A 19,273-nucleotide genomic window follows, 5' to 3' on the forward strand; every position below is an offset into this window, starting at 1 on the left:
TGGGTGGACTGTTCGATGGATAAGGAATTGGCTGGATGGTCGCATCCAGAGGGTCGTGGTCAATGGCTCGATGTCCACATGGAGACCGGTGACAAGTGGAGTCCCTCAGGGGTCCGTACTGGGACCAGTGCTATTTAACATCTTCATCAGTGACACAGACAGTGGGATCGAGTGCACCCTCAGCAAGTTTTCAGACAACACCAAGCTGAGTGGTGCGGTTGACACGCCAGGAGGACGAGATGTCATCCAGAGGGACCTGGACAAGCTGGAGAGGTGGGCCTGTGTGAACCTCATGAGGTTCAACAAGGCCAAGTGCAAGGTCCTGCACCTGGGACGGGGCAACCCCCATTATCAATACAGGCTGGGGGATGAAGGGATTGAGAGCAGCCCTGCGGAGAAGGACTTGGGGGTACTGGTGGATGAAAAGCTGGACATGAGCCAACAATGTGCCCTTGCAGCCCAGAAAGTCAACCGAATCCTGGGCTGCATCAAAAGAAGCAAGGGAGGTGATTCTGCCCCTCTACTCTGCTCTGGTGAGACCTCATCTGGAGTACTGCATCCAGCTCTGGGGCCCTCAGCCCAAGAAGGACATGGACCTGCTGGAGCGGGTCCAGAAGAGGGCCACCAAAATGATCCGAGTGCTGGAGCACCTCTCCTATGAGGCCAGGCTGAGAGAGTTGGGGTTGTTCAGCCTAGAGAAGAGAAGGCTGCGGGGAGACCTTATTGCGGCCTTCCAGTACTTAAAGGGGGCCTATAGGAAGGATGGGGACAGTCTTTTTAGCAAGGCCGTTTGTGACAGGACAAGGAATAATGGATTTAAACTAAAGAAGAATAGATTTAGACTAGACATAAGGAAGAAATTTTTTACAATGAGGGTGGTGAAGCACTGGAACAGGTTGCCCAGAGAGGTAGTGGAGGCCCCATCCCTGGAAACCTTCAAGGTCAGGTTGGATGGGGCTCTGAGCAACCTGATCTAAAAGCTGTCCCTGCTCACTGCAGGGGGGTTGGGCTAGATGACCTCTAAAGGTCCCTTCCAACCCAAAGCATCTATGATTCCATGACATTCAAGGAATAGTCTCACTTCCATTACCATATACTTTTTCTCTTGTTCCATGTCTGCCCATGTATACCTGACGAGTTAGACTGTGAATCCAACCTAAGTTGCAGTTGCTGGGAAGCGAGCCATACCCGATATTCCAGTGTCCTCGTGACACTTCATCTGGAGGCACCTTTTCCTTCCCCAAGCTCTTTCTAGGCACCACTACGCACCTGCAGCCCTTGTTAGAAGCTGCTACAGAAATACTAGCAGCAACCAAAAGCACTTGGACACATTGGCACTCTTCAGTGACTTTCTTTCCACTTGCTTTGTCAGGAATTATATTTGGCCCACATCAGATCAGATTCTGCTGTGAGAAGCATCTCACCTGCAGAGAAAACACAAATAGTTCACACTCCAAGGGAAAGTTTGCTAGTTTCTTAAATGGTGAATTCTCTGCTTCTTTATATGACCATTTTAGGTGTGCTGAGCACAAGGAGGATGGATGGCTGGCTGAAACTTTCATCCTTCCAAAGGGGAATGCGTGCCTAGGGAACAGTATATCAGGGTTTGGTTTCTTCAGGTTAGAAGCACTCTAGTTTCTTCTGTTCAATTTAAAGTTCTCTCTCTGTCTCCCTTGTGATAAACTGAAATGTGGCGATACATGCAATATGGCATGTTTTGAGGCTTATCTGAATTTGGCATAAAAATATATATAGTTCTGTTTTCTGATAAACTCTGCTCAGGATAATAGAAAATGGAAGGATTTCTACCCAGGGTGGTTTTACAGTGCAATTCTGAGCACATTTTAATGCCAAAATAATACTTAATGTTTATAGATAAGAATATTAATGATATAACACAGATGGTGTACTAATTTATACTTGGAGCTAATAGCAAAATGTAGTGTGATCTCATTAAAAATCTGTTTCAAAATACAGACAAAATTTCATCCTCACATGCAGAGAAACAGATACCTCTGTGATCCACCAAGGGCTTAAGTTTTGCTGTCACAGTTCTTCCTGCTTGGCTATCCCTGCTAAGATATCATAAAAAGATATACAATTTTAATTATGCTTTGCATACTTTTCAATTAAGACTCCTAAATACATCAAATATTAACCTGCAAATTCATATAAAATTTAAATAGAAATATGTAGCAATCCAGGTAGTGTCTGTTAAACACAGAATCATACGATGATATGTTTGTCTTATCCTCGTTGAATGTCAAAACTTTATGTTTCTGTACAATTTTGATGTGAAAGCTCTTTTTGAGGTAGCTTGATGCTATCAGAAAGTGCTAGCTGGACTGTTTTTTAGTGAGTGCCATGTGAGGGCCCCGAATTTTCCTTGGTTGTATCTACACAGTGAATAAAACAGCCCAGAAATCCTTCCAGCTGGTGAACTAGGACTAGCTGACATGACAAGGCTAATGTCCATAACGCTAACCTCTCCTACTCCCTGGAGCAGAATGTGAGGGGACAAAATACTCATCTGGAGTGGTCTTTGGTCCAGGGCTCAGGTGGTCCATGGTAACCTCCAAACCAAGAATGCTTTATTCCCTTTCTGCTCCATTAAAATAATAGAATCATAGAATCATTTAGGTTGGAAAAGACCTTTAAGATCATCCAGTCCAACCATTTACCTAACACTACTAAGTCCACCACTAAACCAATTAAAGGTAGAGTAATAATTAATTTCATGTTTCCTGGCTTGGTGGCTGGCTTATTTTTTAATGAAAGTAAAACTAGGAATCATTAAGGCTGGAAAGGACCTCTAATAAACCAATAATAAACCAATCACAGTTTTCTACTGGATTATATTAGATTCTGCTTGATTATATTACAGTACTGTCAACCCCTACTATTTTTAATTATGCCTTGGAGAATCACTAGAGCTTGTTTAAAAAGTCTTTTCTTTTTTGTCCTCAAGTGTTTAAATCTAAAAGTGTTTCCCAAAACCAGAAAAGCTAGGAGCTTTCTTAAGATGCAGTTTGAGATTTTCATCTAATAGCTGGACTCTAGGAGCCTTAAGGAAAATACTTTAGTCTGTGAAACTGGAAATAACATTTCAGAGGTTGGCAGGGCAGGATAATGCAACTTCAACAGTCACACCCTGAAAACTTTATTTATCTAAAATACTACTTTTCATAGCACAGAGAGTGAAAGTGTGGCCCAGACTGCTCCTCACAACGCCCTACTATTCTGAAGTATTTGTTTCTTCTGGAGTTCAAAGTAGAGCATTGTTATGTATTAGTATTAAGATAGGCAAGGGATTTACCCAGGCTGCTATTAGAATGCAAAACTCACCAGCCTCCTCTTCACTGATGTTCTTTCAAGATGTAGATTTCCCAGCTGCGTAACAGGACTGTTTTAAGATGTAAAGAAAGCAGCAGACAATCCTGGAAAAGCTGTGCTCTCTCTTTCCACTGAGAGAGATTTGCTAAATTTGCATTCTCTTCACCCTTTCAAAGGAACAGTTGATCTTTGACCAAGAAAATATTTCATAATTTGGACCATTCATTTTGAGTTAATTTGTCATTTTGATTATAGTTTATAATAGCTAATGTAAGTTTAAATGAAGGAGGATAAAAAGCAGTCAGAGAATGTCAGTGAAAATTATTTGTTACAGTGCAGAACAGTCTGATGTAGTTACAGTTTACCAGCTTCTTAACTTTGATAAAGAGAAATAAATGGATGTTACTGGCAATTTATTGTAAATATTATCTCATATCATACTTCTAAATGGTTTAGATAACATTTCTTTTTGGTACAATATATTTTTTTGATCCTGGAACATTTAATTCACTGTTAAATGTCATACACTCTATTACTATAAAAGGATAAGAGTAAAACTGCTTTCAAGAACACACTGTTTCAGTAAGACATGAGCTTGTTCATGCCAGCTCTCTGGGTTTACAGACAAAGTCACTTCCCTCAAAATAGCTGCTTTGGGAGTTATGGTAATAATGTAAAGCAATGTAAAGCAGTTTGTAGTAATAATGTAAAGCATTCTTAGGCATCTGCATTTGAAGTCCTACAGCTCTTATCCTAACTTTGGTGCAGCATCATCATTTTTGCCTTTATACTGGATAGCTTAGGAAAGTGAAGTATGAGTATACTGTTAGAAAGACATTATGTATCTACATGCTTAAGGAAAGGGATTTTTTTTCTTCAATAAATTTTACATCTGTAGTTTAGGAACATTTTTATATTCAATATTTTTATGTACAACCTAAATAATTGTTTTTCATTATAGTTTTTATCTATTCTTATTCCTTAACTGAAGTAATTGCAGAATTTTTGCCATGTTTTTAGAATTTATTTCTCGCTAACAAATTGTCTGCTTTAGTTACCTTCTATATGTTTGTTGTGTCTCTAAGTATACATAATAGCACTGCAATTTGATTTACAGTTAGTAAACACTTTGTTCATAGCACTTTTATGGAAAAATCTTTTGTTTTCATACTTGGCAGGAAGATAAAGAAAATGTCTTTATTTTGTGTATTATTTCTAATAATCTAGTGATTTGCTTAGGGTTTGTCAATATCTCTTTAAGTTAAAATTCAAAATAGTCTGTTACTATTTTTTATCTACAAATGTGGGGTTACACTGTAACACCTTGCTACCTGTGGAATGAGAGCTGCAAATTAAGAAATGGGTGACTGCAGAAAATTCAGAGGAGTCACAGAATTAACTTTTACAACTTTGATGTCCATCTTTGCTTTGGTTACATGGCAGAAAAATATGTGGGAAAGAATGGAAAGGAGAGAAGAAAGAACTGTTAGGGGGAGAAAATTATGCAGATGAAAGAGGTGTACTACAGTGACGTACAACCACTAAGGAAAAGCTGTGTCATACTGCTACAGCTCAATTCTTTTATTTCTCCCTTTTGCAGGGCTGAAATTCTTTCTCAGCTGCCTAGAGCCTTTTGATCCATAATACCTGTCTTTGGCAAAACAAGATTTGCAGCTCCTTAGGAATAGGAGTTCCTGGAGCTGACAGTCTGCCCCACTTGCATGTTTAGTGGGATTTTTGATATATAAAGTAGTAAAAAATTATGAAATAGTACTCAGAAAAAAAAAATGCTGAGATAGATAGTTCAGCTTCTTGCTTATTATACCAGCAAATTTACAGGGAAGAATGCTTTCCAAGATACATGTGAAACCATATTAACTGAACTGAATCTATCTTGCGAAGATGAATGTCAGGAAACTGACATATAAAAAATAGTTCAGATTGATTAAAAACAAGGAAAATAACTGGACCACAAGAGGTTTTGAGTATCATTCAGCATGAAATTCAAATGGATAACATAGGAGTATGGATATCTTCATATTTCTAACTTTTATGTGTTGGGAGAGAAAAGTAACAGCAGAGCACATGTGAACAAAGATATGCCCCTGAGATGTGAAGAAGCTCTCCTGGTTAATTAAGCTGGAAATGCTTTGGCTCATTCTTCTTTTTTTTTTTTCTTTGATGGTTGTTATCATATTTTTAAATAAAAACACAGGACCATATTTATTAGGTGAAGTTTCTTTCTTACTCTTCCTGCAAATTGACTTTTAAAAAAGCATCATAATCTATTATTGGTGGTGCTCTTTTCTCTACCAATGTAAATAACCACTCATTTTACTGTTTTTTTTTCTGTGCTTTATTTTTTCCTATAACATAAAGATGGTGTTTGCTGAAGTTATAATGCAAAATGAGGCAGGAAAGTGTTATTAGCAATCATCAACTTCAATTTATAAATCAATTGCAACAGTGTAAACATCAGTGTCTATATCTAAAATCTGTCATGTAAACTAAATGTAATGAGTAGTTAAATATCACTTTGTGTACTTAATAGGCATGCCTGCTGTAGCGGGGCTTAGTCCATCAGCTGAGCCTGAAAGATCCCAGACTGATTTCAGATATGGATAAGAAAATAAACAGTAGGGGCAAAAATGAGATCTGAAGTCTAAATTGAAGAAAAGCAAGTAAAGTATTGTAAGAGTAATGTATTCTGTTCAATGGCTTTTTTTCTCATTAAGATTTCAGTTGCTGATATGAGTTGTCAGGGAAACAATTCATGGTTTTCTAATGCTCCGATGCATTTTTTCTTTTCTCTAATGCTCCGTTAACCCCTTCTCCATCTTATATATACTGAGCTGAAGGAGGACTATTTTAAATGGCATTCTCAGGAAAAAAAAACCCACACCAAAACCAGAAGTACTTGACTGAGCTATAGAGGCAAAATTCTTAGGCCCATAAGCAGAGTTTTAATGTTTTCATATATTAAGAAGGCCAACGCATATCCAAAGCTACCACAATCACTATCTTTCACAACAGAAATATCAAAATCTGTACATCTGCTCCTCATCAGTGTAATATACTTCATCCCATGTACTGGATGTCATTGTGGAAACCATGTGAGTCAAACTACACAAGTTCTGCAATCTAGAATCATTTTTCTGAAGCAACAGAGGAAATAACAGCAGTCATGTCACATCTCATCCCTCAGTCTGACACACAAAGGACACCTAGCAATATCTTCAAAAGGCAAGCCTGGGAATTAAATGTTGTCATTTTACTGGACACTAAAATTAATAGAATCCACAGAGACATTAGTTTTTGCAATGTTATCTTTCTTTTCCCCATCCTCCCACTGGCCACCTTCTGTTCTATATATATATTTCTGCCCAGAGCTTTCTCTAAAACCATGACTTTTTGAACCATCTGGCCAAGGGTTGTAAAGCAAGTATTCAGTAGAGGGCTTGAGCAGGGAAACTATTATGCTAGAAGGAAAAACAGCACAGATCCAAATCACATGTTAGGAGATCTTCCAATGCACTGTTTGGAGGACTTTTTTGGGGCAAGAAAGATTGGGATAATTAAGCTTCAAATTTTCATAAAATTATTAAATTCATTAACACTGATAAATACAATTTAAAATAAACATTGAAAAAACTAATATTTTTTCAACTGCGATTAGAATAATATGTATTAGTTTGAGAACTTTTTAGGTAAAATGTCCTAGTAGCTCATCCTTATCTTTGCAAGAATGGCATACTAACTGAGAAATGTTTTATATGCCAAGACCTTTTTTTCAGTTGTAAAAGGCAAAAGTGAATCATTTATTTTTGTTCCTGTTCAAAATAACTGAGCACAATGGAGAGAAACAAAAGGGGAAAAAAATCTCAGCCAGTTTTTCTCTTCTTAAATGTCACCTTATCTGGGTGTTGATCAGCTGGATGTGACTTTGCAGGACTGAATTTACTTACATATATACAAGTTGTTTAAACAGCAAAAATAATTTTCAACATTTTATACCTTCATATTCCTCAGACAGTAATGTGCCTCTTGCTGTAATTTGTAAAACTGACAGTGTATTTTGAATGCTAGAACAAGTTAGATAATAGTTATGAAATATGTACCTATGAGCATGGAACATTTTAAAAGACATTATTACAGCCAACATTTTATGTCAGTAGCAGTCTTTAACAATGTTTGTAATATCAAATATAGTTTTCTGAATTGTTAAAATTATGTATTACTTTCAGAGAAAAACCTATTTACTAAAATATATGTAGATCTGAATCTTTCTGAAATTTTCTATAAATGAATCAATTATTTTCATGTAAACATTCACAGATTCTTAGAGGAGTTTCTTTTTTATACTATGTTCAGAGGTATTTTAAGGTGGGAACTAAAAGAGAATAAGAATTGAGGATGGTCTTTTCAGCCCAGCATTTTTTATTTTTTAACCCTTCCTTGGACATGTAACAGAAACCAAACAAAACACCTTTCAAACTTACATGTAAAATGCTGACAGGAGAATGAAAAGGCTGACACTATTTTTTCTAGGCTTCATGCTGACACATTGAAATACAGCCCAGATATTCTCTAAAGCAGCCAATAGTGAGCACATACTGTTATATATGCTGCTTAAAGTAAGTAGTTTCAAATAATCACAACTGCTGCAGTTCAGATTTATTCTAGTGTAAATTTCTATAAAATTGTCATGGGTTGACCCTGGCTGGACGCCAGGTGCCCACCAAAGCCACTCTATCACTCCCCCTCCTCAGCTGGACAGGGGAGAGAAAATATAACAAAAAAGCTCATGGGTGGAGATAAGGACAGGGAGATCACTCAGCAATTACCGTCATGGGCAAAACAGACTTGACTTGAGGAAAATTAGTTTAATATATTACCAATCAAAACTGAGTAGGGTAATGAGAAAATAAAACCAAATCTTAAAACACCTTCCCCCCACCCCTCCCTTCTTCCTGGGCTCAACTTCACTCCCAATTTTTCTACCTCCTCCCCCTGAGCGGCGCAGGGAGATGGGGAATGGGAGTTGTGGTCAGTTCATCACGCGTTGTCTCTGCCGCTCCTTCCTCTTGATGGGAGGACTCCTCATACTCTTCCCCTGCTCCAGCGTGGGGTCCCTCCCATGGGAGACAGTCCTCTGTCAACAACACGGGTTGCAGTTCTTTACAAACTGCTCCAGCATGGGTCTTTCCATGGGGTGCAGTCCTTCAGGAACAGGGTCACAAGTCCTGCCAGCAAACCTGCTCCAGCATGGGCTCCTCTCTCCATGGGGTCACAGGTCCTGCCAGGAGCCTGCTCCAGTGCGGGCTTCCCACAGGGTCACAGTCTCCTTCGGGCATCCATGTGCATGGGGTCCTCCATGGGCTGCAGGTGGATATCTGCTCCACTGTTAACCTCCATGGGCTGCAGGGGGACAGCCTGCCTCACCATGGTCTTCACCATGGGCTGCAGGGGAATCTCTGCTCCGGTGCCTGGAGCACCTCCTCCCCCTCCTTCTTCACTGACCTTGGTGTCTGCAGAGTTGTTTCTCTCTCATATTCTCACTCCTCTCTTCCAGCTGCCATTGCACAGCAGTTTTTTTCCTCTTCTTAAATATGTTATCACAGAGGCCCTACCACTGTTGCATATTGGCTCGGCCTTGGCCAGTGGCAGGTCCATCTTGGAGCCGGCTGGCATTGTCTCTATCGGATATGGGGGAAGCTTCTAGCAGCTTCTTACAGAAGCCCCCCCTGTAGCTCCCCCTTTCCATGCAAACCCAATACAAATGTAAATGAATATAGGAGGGAAACACTAATGAGAGGTTATATTTCTTCTGTGCCCGTTGGTTTGCATTTTTCCATTCTTAAGAATTCTAAGCTGTAATTATTATTACATTTTTCAGTTATTTTACTTATGCAGTTATATATATCTTTTTCCTCTTTGATAAAGTATCTCCAGTCAAAAGGGAGTATTCTGTTACCTAGAAATGAAGGGCAGAGTTTAATTCTCTGGCATTCCATCAACATCCTTCAAAAGAGTATTTTTTAAATCATTTGCTATGGTGGACAAGGGTACAATCTTCTGACAGGTCAAAATTTTCCTTCTCTAATTCTCTGGCTAATGATTGTTATTGAAAGATGTCTCTTCTGTACCAACACTGCATTACTAGTTCTGAAACCCAGCCATACAGGTAATATAAGAACATCTTGGTAATCTTTTCTGTCCTTCAGTCTTGTTCTGCAGTTCAGGAAATAAGAGGATAAACTAGTGCTGTGGATGAACTAGGATGAACTGTGCAACTCACAGTTTAGCTAAACTAACTGGTATGGTGCTTACCTTGTGAGAAAGTTTTCCTATTGTAGAGTATGTGCTCCTAGAGATTAGAAAGGTTGGGTTCGGATCTCAGTGCATATTCTTTGTATATTGAAAACTATATTTCATATAAACATGTGAGCTGGCAAGTATATATGATGAAAGGAAGGATACAAAGTGTGCATAAGACCAGATGCAATAGTAGCTAAGCAATGCTGGGGGTAGTCCTGAGTGAATGAGGCCAGTTCCAGGTTTTTAGAGATACTATAATAATCCTATCTGAAATAAATTTATGATGAAACTAAGGTTGCACATCAAGAAGCAGCAGCATCTGGTATACCTTTCATTTGCTAATGTGCATTCCAAACAACATACTTAAGAGCCCAGTCATTCTTTACATGTTAAGACTTGATTTTAGGCTTCCAGGGTTCTGTTTCTCCTGATACATTGCCAGTGTCCCTATGTGTCCTAAAGCAATGCATATTTGCTAGAAATTCCTGAATTTTTCACCCCAGTAAACAAGAAAAATGGTATCAGCTGTTGCAGGTTTAACTTACAATGTTAAACTCAAGTCTTATCAGACTACAGGGGCTTTTTACTTTGTCTTAAAAAGGAAGATTGTTAATATATTTCTTCAACTTGTATACAACAACAACAATAATAACCTGGCACCTATTGCATGTTTTCAGCCCTTTGATGTCCAAGTGCTTTTCAAGCAGCATGATGTGCATTATCCCTGTTTTACAAACGAGGAAGCCAAAACTCAGAATGGTTAAAAAAAATTTCCAGACTCTCAAGACAATGTTCCCAAGCATGGAACAGAACAATCAGTCCTGTACCTTATTTTGTTCTCTTTTTTTTTTATTCCTGTCACCCTAAAAAAGGATTCAAAAAAGGAAAAGAAATAAGATTTTTTTAAAGTTACAGAATTACACATACAAATCAGATGCTACAAATGCCTGTTGCATGTCTCAAATAAATGCTTGTATTTATGTACAATATATATACTATGCATACATCTATAAAAACATGGACATCTGCTTATAAGCATGCCGTGTACAATAATGAATATGCTTATATTTCTCTTCTTTATAGTACTTTAAATATATATCTGTACATAATTTGCATCTTGGCATTTTGGATTTAATAACATAAAATGCAGTAGCTCTTACTCATAAAATATTGTTCTGGGAAAAAAGAATGCCTCCAATTAACATTTTCCATCTTCTGACATGTAAGTCTTAGCTCTTATAGTGAAGTCGGATCTGATACCGTGGTTTCTTATGTCATTGAGAAGTTTCATTTACTTCTTTTGCTGATGGCTTCTTACTGTCTTTTAAACAAATAATTCATTGATACCACAATTTTCCATTGCTATCCGATTGGAATGGCCATTTCTCTCTTTATTCTCTTAATTTCTCACATTGTGGGAAATTGAGAGTTCATATTATTTGACGCCCATACCAAGATCTGGGACCTAAAATAAATTCTCCGTCATCTTCCATGAGCACAGTGAACTGGTATGCTCCTATCTTTATTTAAATCATTGATAAAACTGCCATTTATATTAATGGTAACGCAACAGGGTTTATATACAAATTAGAAGCTATTGCTAACTGCAAAATCTGTTCTTACAGTTTCCCTAGAAACTTCTCTAGAAAAGGTTTGTCTTTCTCATAATGACTATCAAATCCCTGGGTCTTTTCCCACTAATGGAGCTGAGAAATCACAGACACTTTGCAATTGTTCTTGCTTTGCACACAGCTTGCAAGATACCAATACAGATGAAAAATTAAGGTTTTTTGATTGCTTATTGTTGCTCTTTTTTATTCCTCATTTTCTCAAACTCTACTTTTTTTTAGCTTCACCAAAGTCAATTTTTGAATTTCACATAAAACTAATATCCCCTGTAGGACTGTGAGCTCTCCATCCTATTGATACATTCTTTTTTGCAGGAAACCTATGCCTCAGGTCGCTACCTGAGGACAGGCTCTGATTTGACTGCTTGGAATATGGTTGCAATACTGTACTCGTCTTTTTGCTAATTAATATATATTTCATAATGGCATCTTGTCTGAAGTTGGCAGGCACTTGGAGGGCAGGGGTTTATTTCTAAGGAGCTGATGAAGGAGACCAAAAAAGAAAGCATGTTAGCAATAAGTGTTAGTATTTACCTCCATTGGTGATCTGCATCTCCATCAGACATTTTTTTTGAATATGCATTGAAAAATACTACCTTAATTTTATAAGTACCTATAACTATAGTGTATTTCTATTGTATAGTAATATTTAGTGGGTATATATAGTATATATATTTATAGTTATATTTCTATTAAGTACAAGTAAGAGGCAGCATCTTGACTGATATGATTTTGAGAACGAACCATCCTCAGATATCTACTGTGTGGAACAGCAGTAACAGTCCTTGGATCTTCCATTCCAGTATGGTATTGTGAAATCATTTAGTCAAAAGATTGCATTTTTTTTTTCCTGTTCCTTCATTGATATGGGAATAATGTTGATATTTATCAATAACAAATAATCAAAAGCTTTAAAATGGCCAGCTATTCTGTAATAGCCCAGTACCTCTATTTCATATGATTTTTGTTTTTCTTCATGACCGATCCCATCTGTTTAAGGAACAAAAAAGTTTCACAACCTGGTGCCTGATTTATGTCCACTACTATAGACGTGTGACCTGCACAGTGACAGACCCAACTGTTACTAAAGGTCCCGTGACTGTATGACCCTTTGAGCTAAATTTACCATAGATGCTTTTTCCACTCTTTGAGATTAACTTTTATGATTCCACAGGACTCTTACAAAAGGTCCTGTGTTAACCACTAGGTGATATTTGAAAGATAGGTGCCAGAAAACATGAAGAACAGAATGCTTAGCAAGAAACCTTATTAACATTCCTTCTGCTGTTGTGGAGCATTTTATTTGCAGATGACTGGCACAAGCCTCCATGGCAGTTAGGATCTTTCATGTTGATACACAATGTAGTTTGTTATTGTACTATTATAAAAAAAAGTGCAAAGGTTCTAGAGAGCTTTACACACTTTATGCACATTCCTATTTGATTAATTTTTTATATTTTAATGCATAGCCTGTTTATCATGTTTTCCTTCTATTTGCCAAGTCTATATGAATTTTATAAATATAATTTTTGGTGCTTGCTTTCATTATTAATCTAGCTGTACTACCGTCAAAAGTAATATGTTGCAACACTTTTAAAGACTGTACAAAGGAACAGCTATTATGCATGTAATCACTTGTTGAGCAATAACTCTGCACTTTCAGTTTAAAAACAGTACTAACACAGTTCAGAGCAAATTCAATATGTATAATTTAAACAGTATATTCACTATCTAATTCTCTGCATTTTTTCCTCTTCTAATGCAGAAATTGCCAAATAAGCTGTCCTGGTTTCGGCTGTGATAGAGTTAATTTTCTTCCTAGTAGCAGGCATAGTGCTGTGTTTTGGATTTAGTAGGAGAAGAATGCTGATAACACACTGATGTTTTAGTTGTTGCTAAGTACTGCTTATGCTAGTCAAGGACTTTTCAGCTTCCCATGCTCTGCCAGGGGCACAAGAAACTGGGAGGGGGCACAGCCAGAATAGTTGATCCAAACTGACCAAAGGGCTATTCCATACCATATGACGTCATGCCCAGTATATAAACTGGGGGGGGGTTGGCCGGGGAGCAGTGATCGCTGCTCAGGAGCTGTCTGGGTATCGGTTGGCGGGTGGTGAGCAATTGCATTGTGCATCACTTGCTTTGTATATTGTTATTATTATCATTGCTATTTTACTTTATTTCAATTATTAAACTGTTCTTATCTCAACCCAGGAGTGTTTCTCACTCTTACTCCTCCAATTCTCTCCCCCATCCCATCGGGGCAGGGGGAGTGAGCGAGTGGCTGTGTGGTGCTTAGTTGCTGGCTGGGGCTAAACCATGACATAAGCTTGCACTAATATTTCCTAAAAGGAATTAAGTCTCAAAGCTTTTATGATAAGTTTTTGGCTAGAAATTATAAATACAAGTTTTTTTGTAATGCATAAACTATTCATGTATTTATTATAACAGGAAAAGATCTCTTTCTGCAGTAGAGTAGAGAGGACATTATGTTAGAGTTCTTTAACTGAGGTATTTTGTCCTTCAGTGATTTATAACAATAGCTGTCTTTATGTGTTTTTGACTTTAACAGTCAACAAGGAATTTTATTTTTACTTAACTTCCCCACAGTGTTTTGAATGTCTTTCAGACAGTCAATACTTTCTGTTTTGTGAAGTTAGACAATAGTACTTATTCACAGTATCTAGGCAAGGGTTAGGAGAAAAGGAAAGGGAAGAACTAAATTTCTAGGTAAGACTTTTAGTTAACTTGGAATGAAAAATCTTTGTTCCTTTCGTTACTCCACAGAGATTAATTTATCTAGCATATCTCTAAATGGAAATTCCCTGCAAAATCACTAATGTTACTGTAACTTACATTAATCTTTTCCTTTCATTTGTTACCCATCAGCATTGTTCTTTTAATGTGATTGACCTTTAAAGCTGTTGTTATCAAACTGCAAGAAAGAGATAGAAACTCTTTTCAGCTGCCTTGGTGCCCATGTGACCTACAGGGAGAATAGATTCAAAATAGACTAAGGCAATACAAGACAGAAGAGAAAAGAACTGTCATTTCAGAACAGCACAGTGCTAGAGTAAATTCAGCGTGAAAAAGGAAGGAGTTGCAGCAGGTTAGAATTCTTCCTCCAGAGCATGGATTATTACAGGAGATGGATTTAAAGGGTTTTAAAAACCAGAGGATTTTAAAAAAATGCTTCAAAATGGAGTACTTGGAGAATGAGCTTTGTAAAGACAAGTGATGTTTGAGTGCTAGAAATACTGAAGGAATTTTTCAAAATGAGCATTGTTATGAAGCCAAGATCCCAATCTACCAGCTCCTTAAGGACTGCTGACGCAATGTGGTAACGTGTTTGGTTTTTTTCTTTCAAGCTCCCCTTCCTATTATGACACACAGACACGTCCCAAGAAAGCCACAGGGTATAATTTTGATTTGATAGATTTTGCATGATTATTGAAGATATTCAGTTGCTCAGTTTCACAATTAATAAGAAACAAAATTATTGAGCTTTTTCTTATACAATACTGTGTGTAGTATTTTTTTTTAATGAGAACCCATTACATACTTTTTTTTAACCCATTACATATGTTTTTCCCATTCAGTAGTCAGGTTCAGTCCTTGCATTTACAGGTACTTTCTAAAAATCTTCAGTAGATTTATTTCAGGAACAAAATTATAATATAAAGCTTGCAGTTCTGGAGGCTGGAGGGTAAAATGAAGCTATAGTTTGCATGAGCTATTTTGGGATACTTACATGCAGTTTTGCTGCATAAATAGACTGACTGGTAGGAGAGAGACTTTATAGTGGCATGTGTGAGACTGTGCTGTGTTATGCTTCATGCATTTCCCGCCTCTCAGAGGCTCAGAGGAGTACAAGCAGATTGTAATAGCTATCTGTGTGTATGATTTTCTGGCAGATTTTTTCAGGAGAGGGTGAGCGAGTGGCTGTGTGGTGCTTGGTTGACCACAGGGGCTAAACCACAACAGTCCTTTTTGGCGCCCAATGTGGGGCACGAGGGGTTTGAGATAATAACAGACTAACGAGAGTGTATTAAGGATTCTATTAAGAGTTGCCAGTCACAATATTAGTTCATCTGATCTCCAGCATGCTCCTTTTTTTGCTGTACATGTTAAAGATTGGTGTTGGTTTTTGCAGTTTTCTATGCTCTGCAGTGATTAGTGATGTTTTGCCTGGGAGATTTGTTATTAAAACACTGACCTTGAGCTTTATCTGGTACTTGGGTTTTCTACTGAAACCATTAAGGTACTTCAGGTACCACCTCATGGAGAGAATTAGCAATTATACTAGAGGATTTTTATGGAGGAAATACAGAATGGCACCTTTGCAACCTTCTTCTATCATGTTTCTTCCTTCATTACAATAACTTTTCAGTATCTTGAACATCCGTGGATAGTTAAGATACATCTATTGGTATTTCTTGGGAATATTGTTTTGGTTTTGACAAAGGTTAGTAGGCAATTTAAGAATATCATCCAGAGATCTGCCCCAAGGCTGGAGAGTTATGAGTGGCAGGGTGTGTGGGATCGTATGGGCAAGTACCTAGGACAGTGGGCACCTCCAGTGTTTTGGAACTTCACCCCTGAACAAGTGCAGAATCCTGAAGAACTAGTAAAGTATTTGGAAAAAGTATGTTGTCGCCCTGGTAGCTCCAGAGACACACAAATCATTGCAACATGCTGGGGGCTGGCCCATACCTATCGAGCCGTGGTCAACACTATTCAGTACCCTCAAAAGAAAGAGAAGGACTCTGGATCTGACAACAAAATGACAGGCACTGCGGCTACTACAGGGAACCAACCCATGCTGGTATCAGTTGCCCCTATACACAAGAAGAAATCTTGGAATCGAAAGTCAGCTCGTTTAGAAAGGTATGACAAAAAAGCAGTGCCATCAAAAGCAGAGGAGGAGGAAGAGGAAAAACTCATAAATGAGACAGAAACCACCTGATCCCTGTCTCTGAGTGACCCGCAAGATATGCGAAAAGTTTTCAGCCATTGTCCAGGCGAGCACATTGTCACCTGGCTGCTCCGATGCTGGGATAATGGGGCCAGGAGCCTGGATTTAGAGGGTAAGGAAGCCAAGCAGCTGGGATCCCTTTCTAGGGAAGGGGGCATTGACAAAGTGATTGGAAAGGGAGCACAAGCCCTTAGCCTCTGGAGACGACTCCTGTCAGGCGTGAAGGAAAGGTATCCATCCCTTCAAGGAAGATGTTATATACCACCCAGGCAAATGGACCACCATGGAGAGAGGTAACCAGTACCTGAGGGAATTAGGCATGCTGGAGGTGATTTATACTGACCTGAACAACGAGCAGTTACCCAAAGATCCAGATGAAGTCAGGTGCATATGACCCATGTGGCGGAAGGTGGTACGGAGTGCACCAGCATCGTATGCCAATTCGTTGGCAATACTGACCTAGAAAGATGAAGAGGTACCAAAGGCGGATGAAGTGTCTAGCCAACTCCAGGAATACAAAAAAAGCATCTCTTCCTCCCTCATCTCGGCTGTGGAGAAACTGTCCCAAGAGTTCCAGCAACTCAAAGAGAATAGCTCCTACTCTCCACCTGTACGGACCAGTATCTCATCTGTTAGGAGTCAGTGTTCTTCTGCTCAAGAAAGAGGATATAGGGGGTACACACCACAGGCTACCCTGTGGTTTTACCTGCGTGACCACGGAGAGGACATGAGGAAGTGGGATGGGAAATCTACCTCGACCCTAGAGGCACGGGTACATCAGTTGCAAGAAAAAACAATCACACAAGGGGGTTCTTAAAGGAAAACTGCTGCTCCAGTTTCCAGTGAGCAGTTCCCCAGACAGAGCAGAAAGGTTGATCTTACTCCTGATTTTAATGAAGGGACTCCTGACTCATATTTACAAGAAATAAAAAAAAATTTTAAAAAATTAAAGCAAATAACAAATACTGTGACCAGGATTAGAGGGGCCCTGCCTTCAGCCAGGTGGAAGAAAAGGACAACTGGGTTTACTGGACTGTGTGGATTTGACGGCCTGGCACATCAGACCCACAGGAGTAGAAGGAGCGACAGGGGGATCCCAACAGCTCACTGTACTGGAGGTCGAAGTGAGCCTAACTGGGAATGAGTGGCAGAAGCACCCCATTGTGACTGGCCCAGAGGCTCCGTGCATCCTTGGCATAGACTACCTCAGGAGACGGTATTTCAAGGACCCAAAAGGGTACCGGTGGGCTTTTGGTATAGCTGCCTTGGAGACGGAGGAAATTAAACAGCTGTCCGCCTTGCCCGGTCTCTCAGAGGACCCTTCTGTTGTGGGGCTGCTGAGGGTCGCAGAACAACAGGTGCCAATCGCTACCACAACAGTGCACCGAGGCTAATATCATACCAACTGATACTCCCTGGCTCCCATCCATGAGCTGATTCGTCGACTGGAGAGCCAGGGAGTGATCAGCAAGACTCGCTCACCCTTTAACAGTCCCATATGGCCAGTGTGAAAGTCTAATGGAGAGTGGAGACTAACAGTAGGCTATCGTGGCCTAAACGAAGTCACACCAGTGAGTGCTGCCGTGCCAGACATGCTAGAACTTCAATACGAACTAGAGTCAAAGGCAGCCAAGTGGGATGCCACAATTGACATTGCTAATGCATTTTTCTCCATCCCTTTGGCAGGAGAGTGCAGGCCCCAGTTTGCTTTTACCTGGAGGGGTGTTCAGTACACCTGGAACCGACTGCCCCAGGGGTGGAAGCACAGCCCCACCATTTGCCATGGACTGATCCAGACGGCACTGGAACAGGGTGAAGCTCCAGAACATCTGCAGTATATTCATTACATCATTGTGTGGGGCAATACAGCAGAAGAAGTTTTTTGAGAAGGGAAAGAAAATAGTCTAAATCCTTCTGAAGGCTGGTTTTGCAATAAAACAAAGTAAGGTCAATGGACCTGCACAGGAGATCCAGTTTTTAGGAATAAAATGGCAAGATGGATGTCCTCAGATCCCAATGGATGTGATCAACAAAATAACAGCCATGTCCCCACCAACCAGCAAAAAGGAAACACAAGCTTTCTTAGGCATTGTGGGTTTTTGGAGAATGCATATTCCAAATTACAGTCTGAACATAAGCCCTCTCTATCAAGTGACCCGGAAAAAAGAACGATTTCAAATGGGGCCCAGAGCAACGACAAGCCTTTGAACAAATTAAACGTTAGATAGTTCATGCAGTAGCCCTTGGGCCAGTCCGGGCAGGGCAGAATATAAAAAATATGCTCTACACTGCAGCCGGGGAGAATGGCCCTACCTGGAGCCTCTGGCAGAAAGCACCAGGGGAGACTCGATGTCGACCCCTAGGGTTTTGCAGTCAGAGATACAGATGCTCTGAGGCCCATTCTACTCCAACTGAGAAAGACATATTGGCAGCATATCATATACTCATAGAATCGTTTAGGTTGGAAAAGACCTTTAAGATCATCCAGTCCAACCATTAACCTACACTACCAAGTCCACACTAACCAATCAAGGGTAGACTAGACTAAACCATGTCCCCAAGTGCTACATCTACCTGTTTTTTGAATGCTTCCAGGGATGGTGACTCCACCACCTCTCTGGGCAGACTGTTCCAATGCTTGACTACCCTTTCCATGAAGAAAGTTTTCCTAATATCCAACCTAAACCTCCCCTGGCGCAGCTTGAGCCCATTTCCTCTCGTCCTATCGCTAGCTACTTGGGAGAAGAGACCAACATCCACCTCACTAAAAACTCTTTTCAGGTAGTTGTAGAGAGCGATAAGGTCTCCCCTCAGCCTCCTCTTATCCAGACTAAACAACCCCAGTTCCCTCAGCCGCTCCTCATAAGGCCTGTGCTCCAGACCCTTCACCAGCTTCGTTGCCCTTCTCTGAACACGCTCCAGCACCTCAATGTCCTTCTTGTATTGAGGGGCCCAAAACTGGACATAGTATTCCAGGTGCGGCCTCACCAGTGCCAAGTACAGGGGGACAATCACCTCC

General features: G+C 39.7%; 1 protein-coding gene across 1 annotated transcript in view; it reads left to right on the plus strand.

Annotated features, from left to right (window-relative positions):
• Positions 1 to 14,554: 14,554 nt before the first annotated feature.
• The window catches only part of LOC142596570 (3',5'-cyclic-AMP phosphodiesterase 4D-like), a 223,626-nt gene continuing 218,907 nt past the window's right edge, over positions 14,555 to 19,273 (plus strand). The window contains exon 1 of the mRNA XM_075725752.1: positions 14,555 to 14,619. Coding sequence (XP_075581867.1) covers positions 14,555 to 14,619 — 65 coding nt within the window. The remainder of the gene's footprint in view (positions 14,620 to 19,273) is intronic.

The sequence above is a fragment of the Pelecanus crispus genome, chromosome W (genome assembly GCF_030463565.1).
Source record: "Pelecanus crispus isolate bPelCri1 chromosome W, bPelCri1.pri, whole genome shotgun sequence".
Lineage (NCBI taxonomy): Eukaryota > Metazoa > Chordata > Aves > Pelecaniformes > Pelecanidae > Pelecanus > Pelecanus crispus.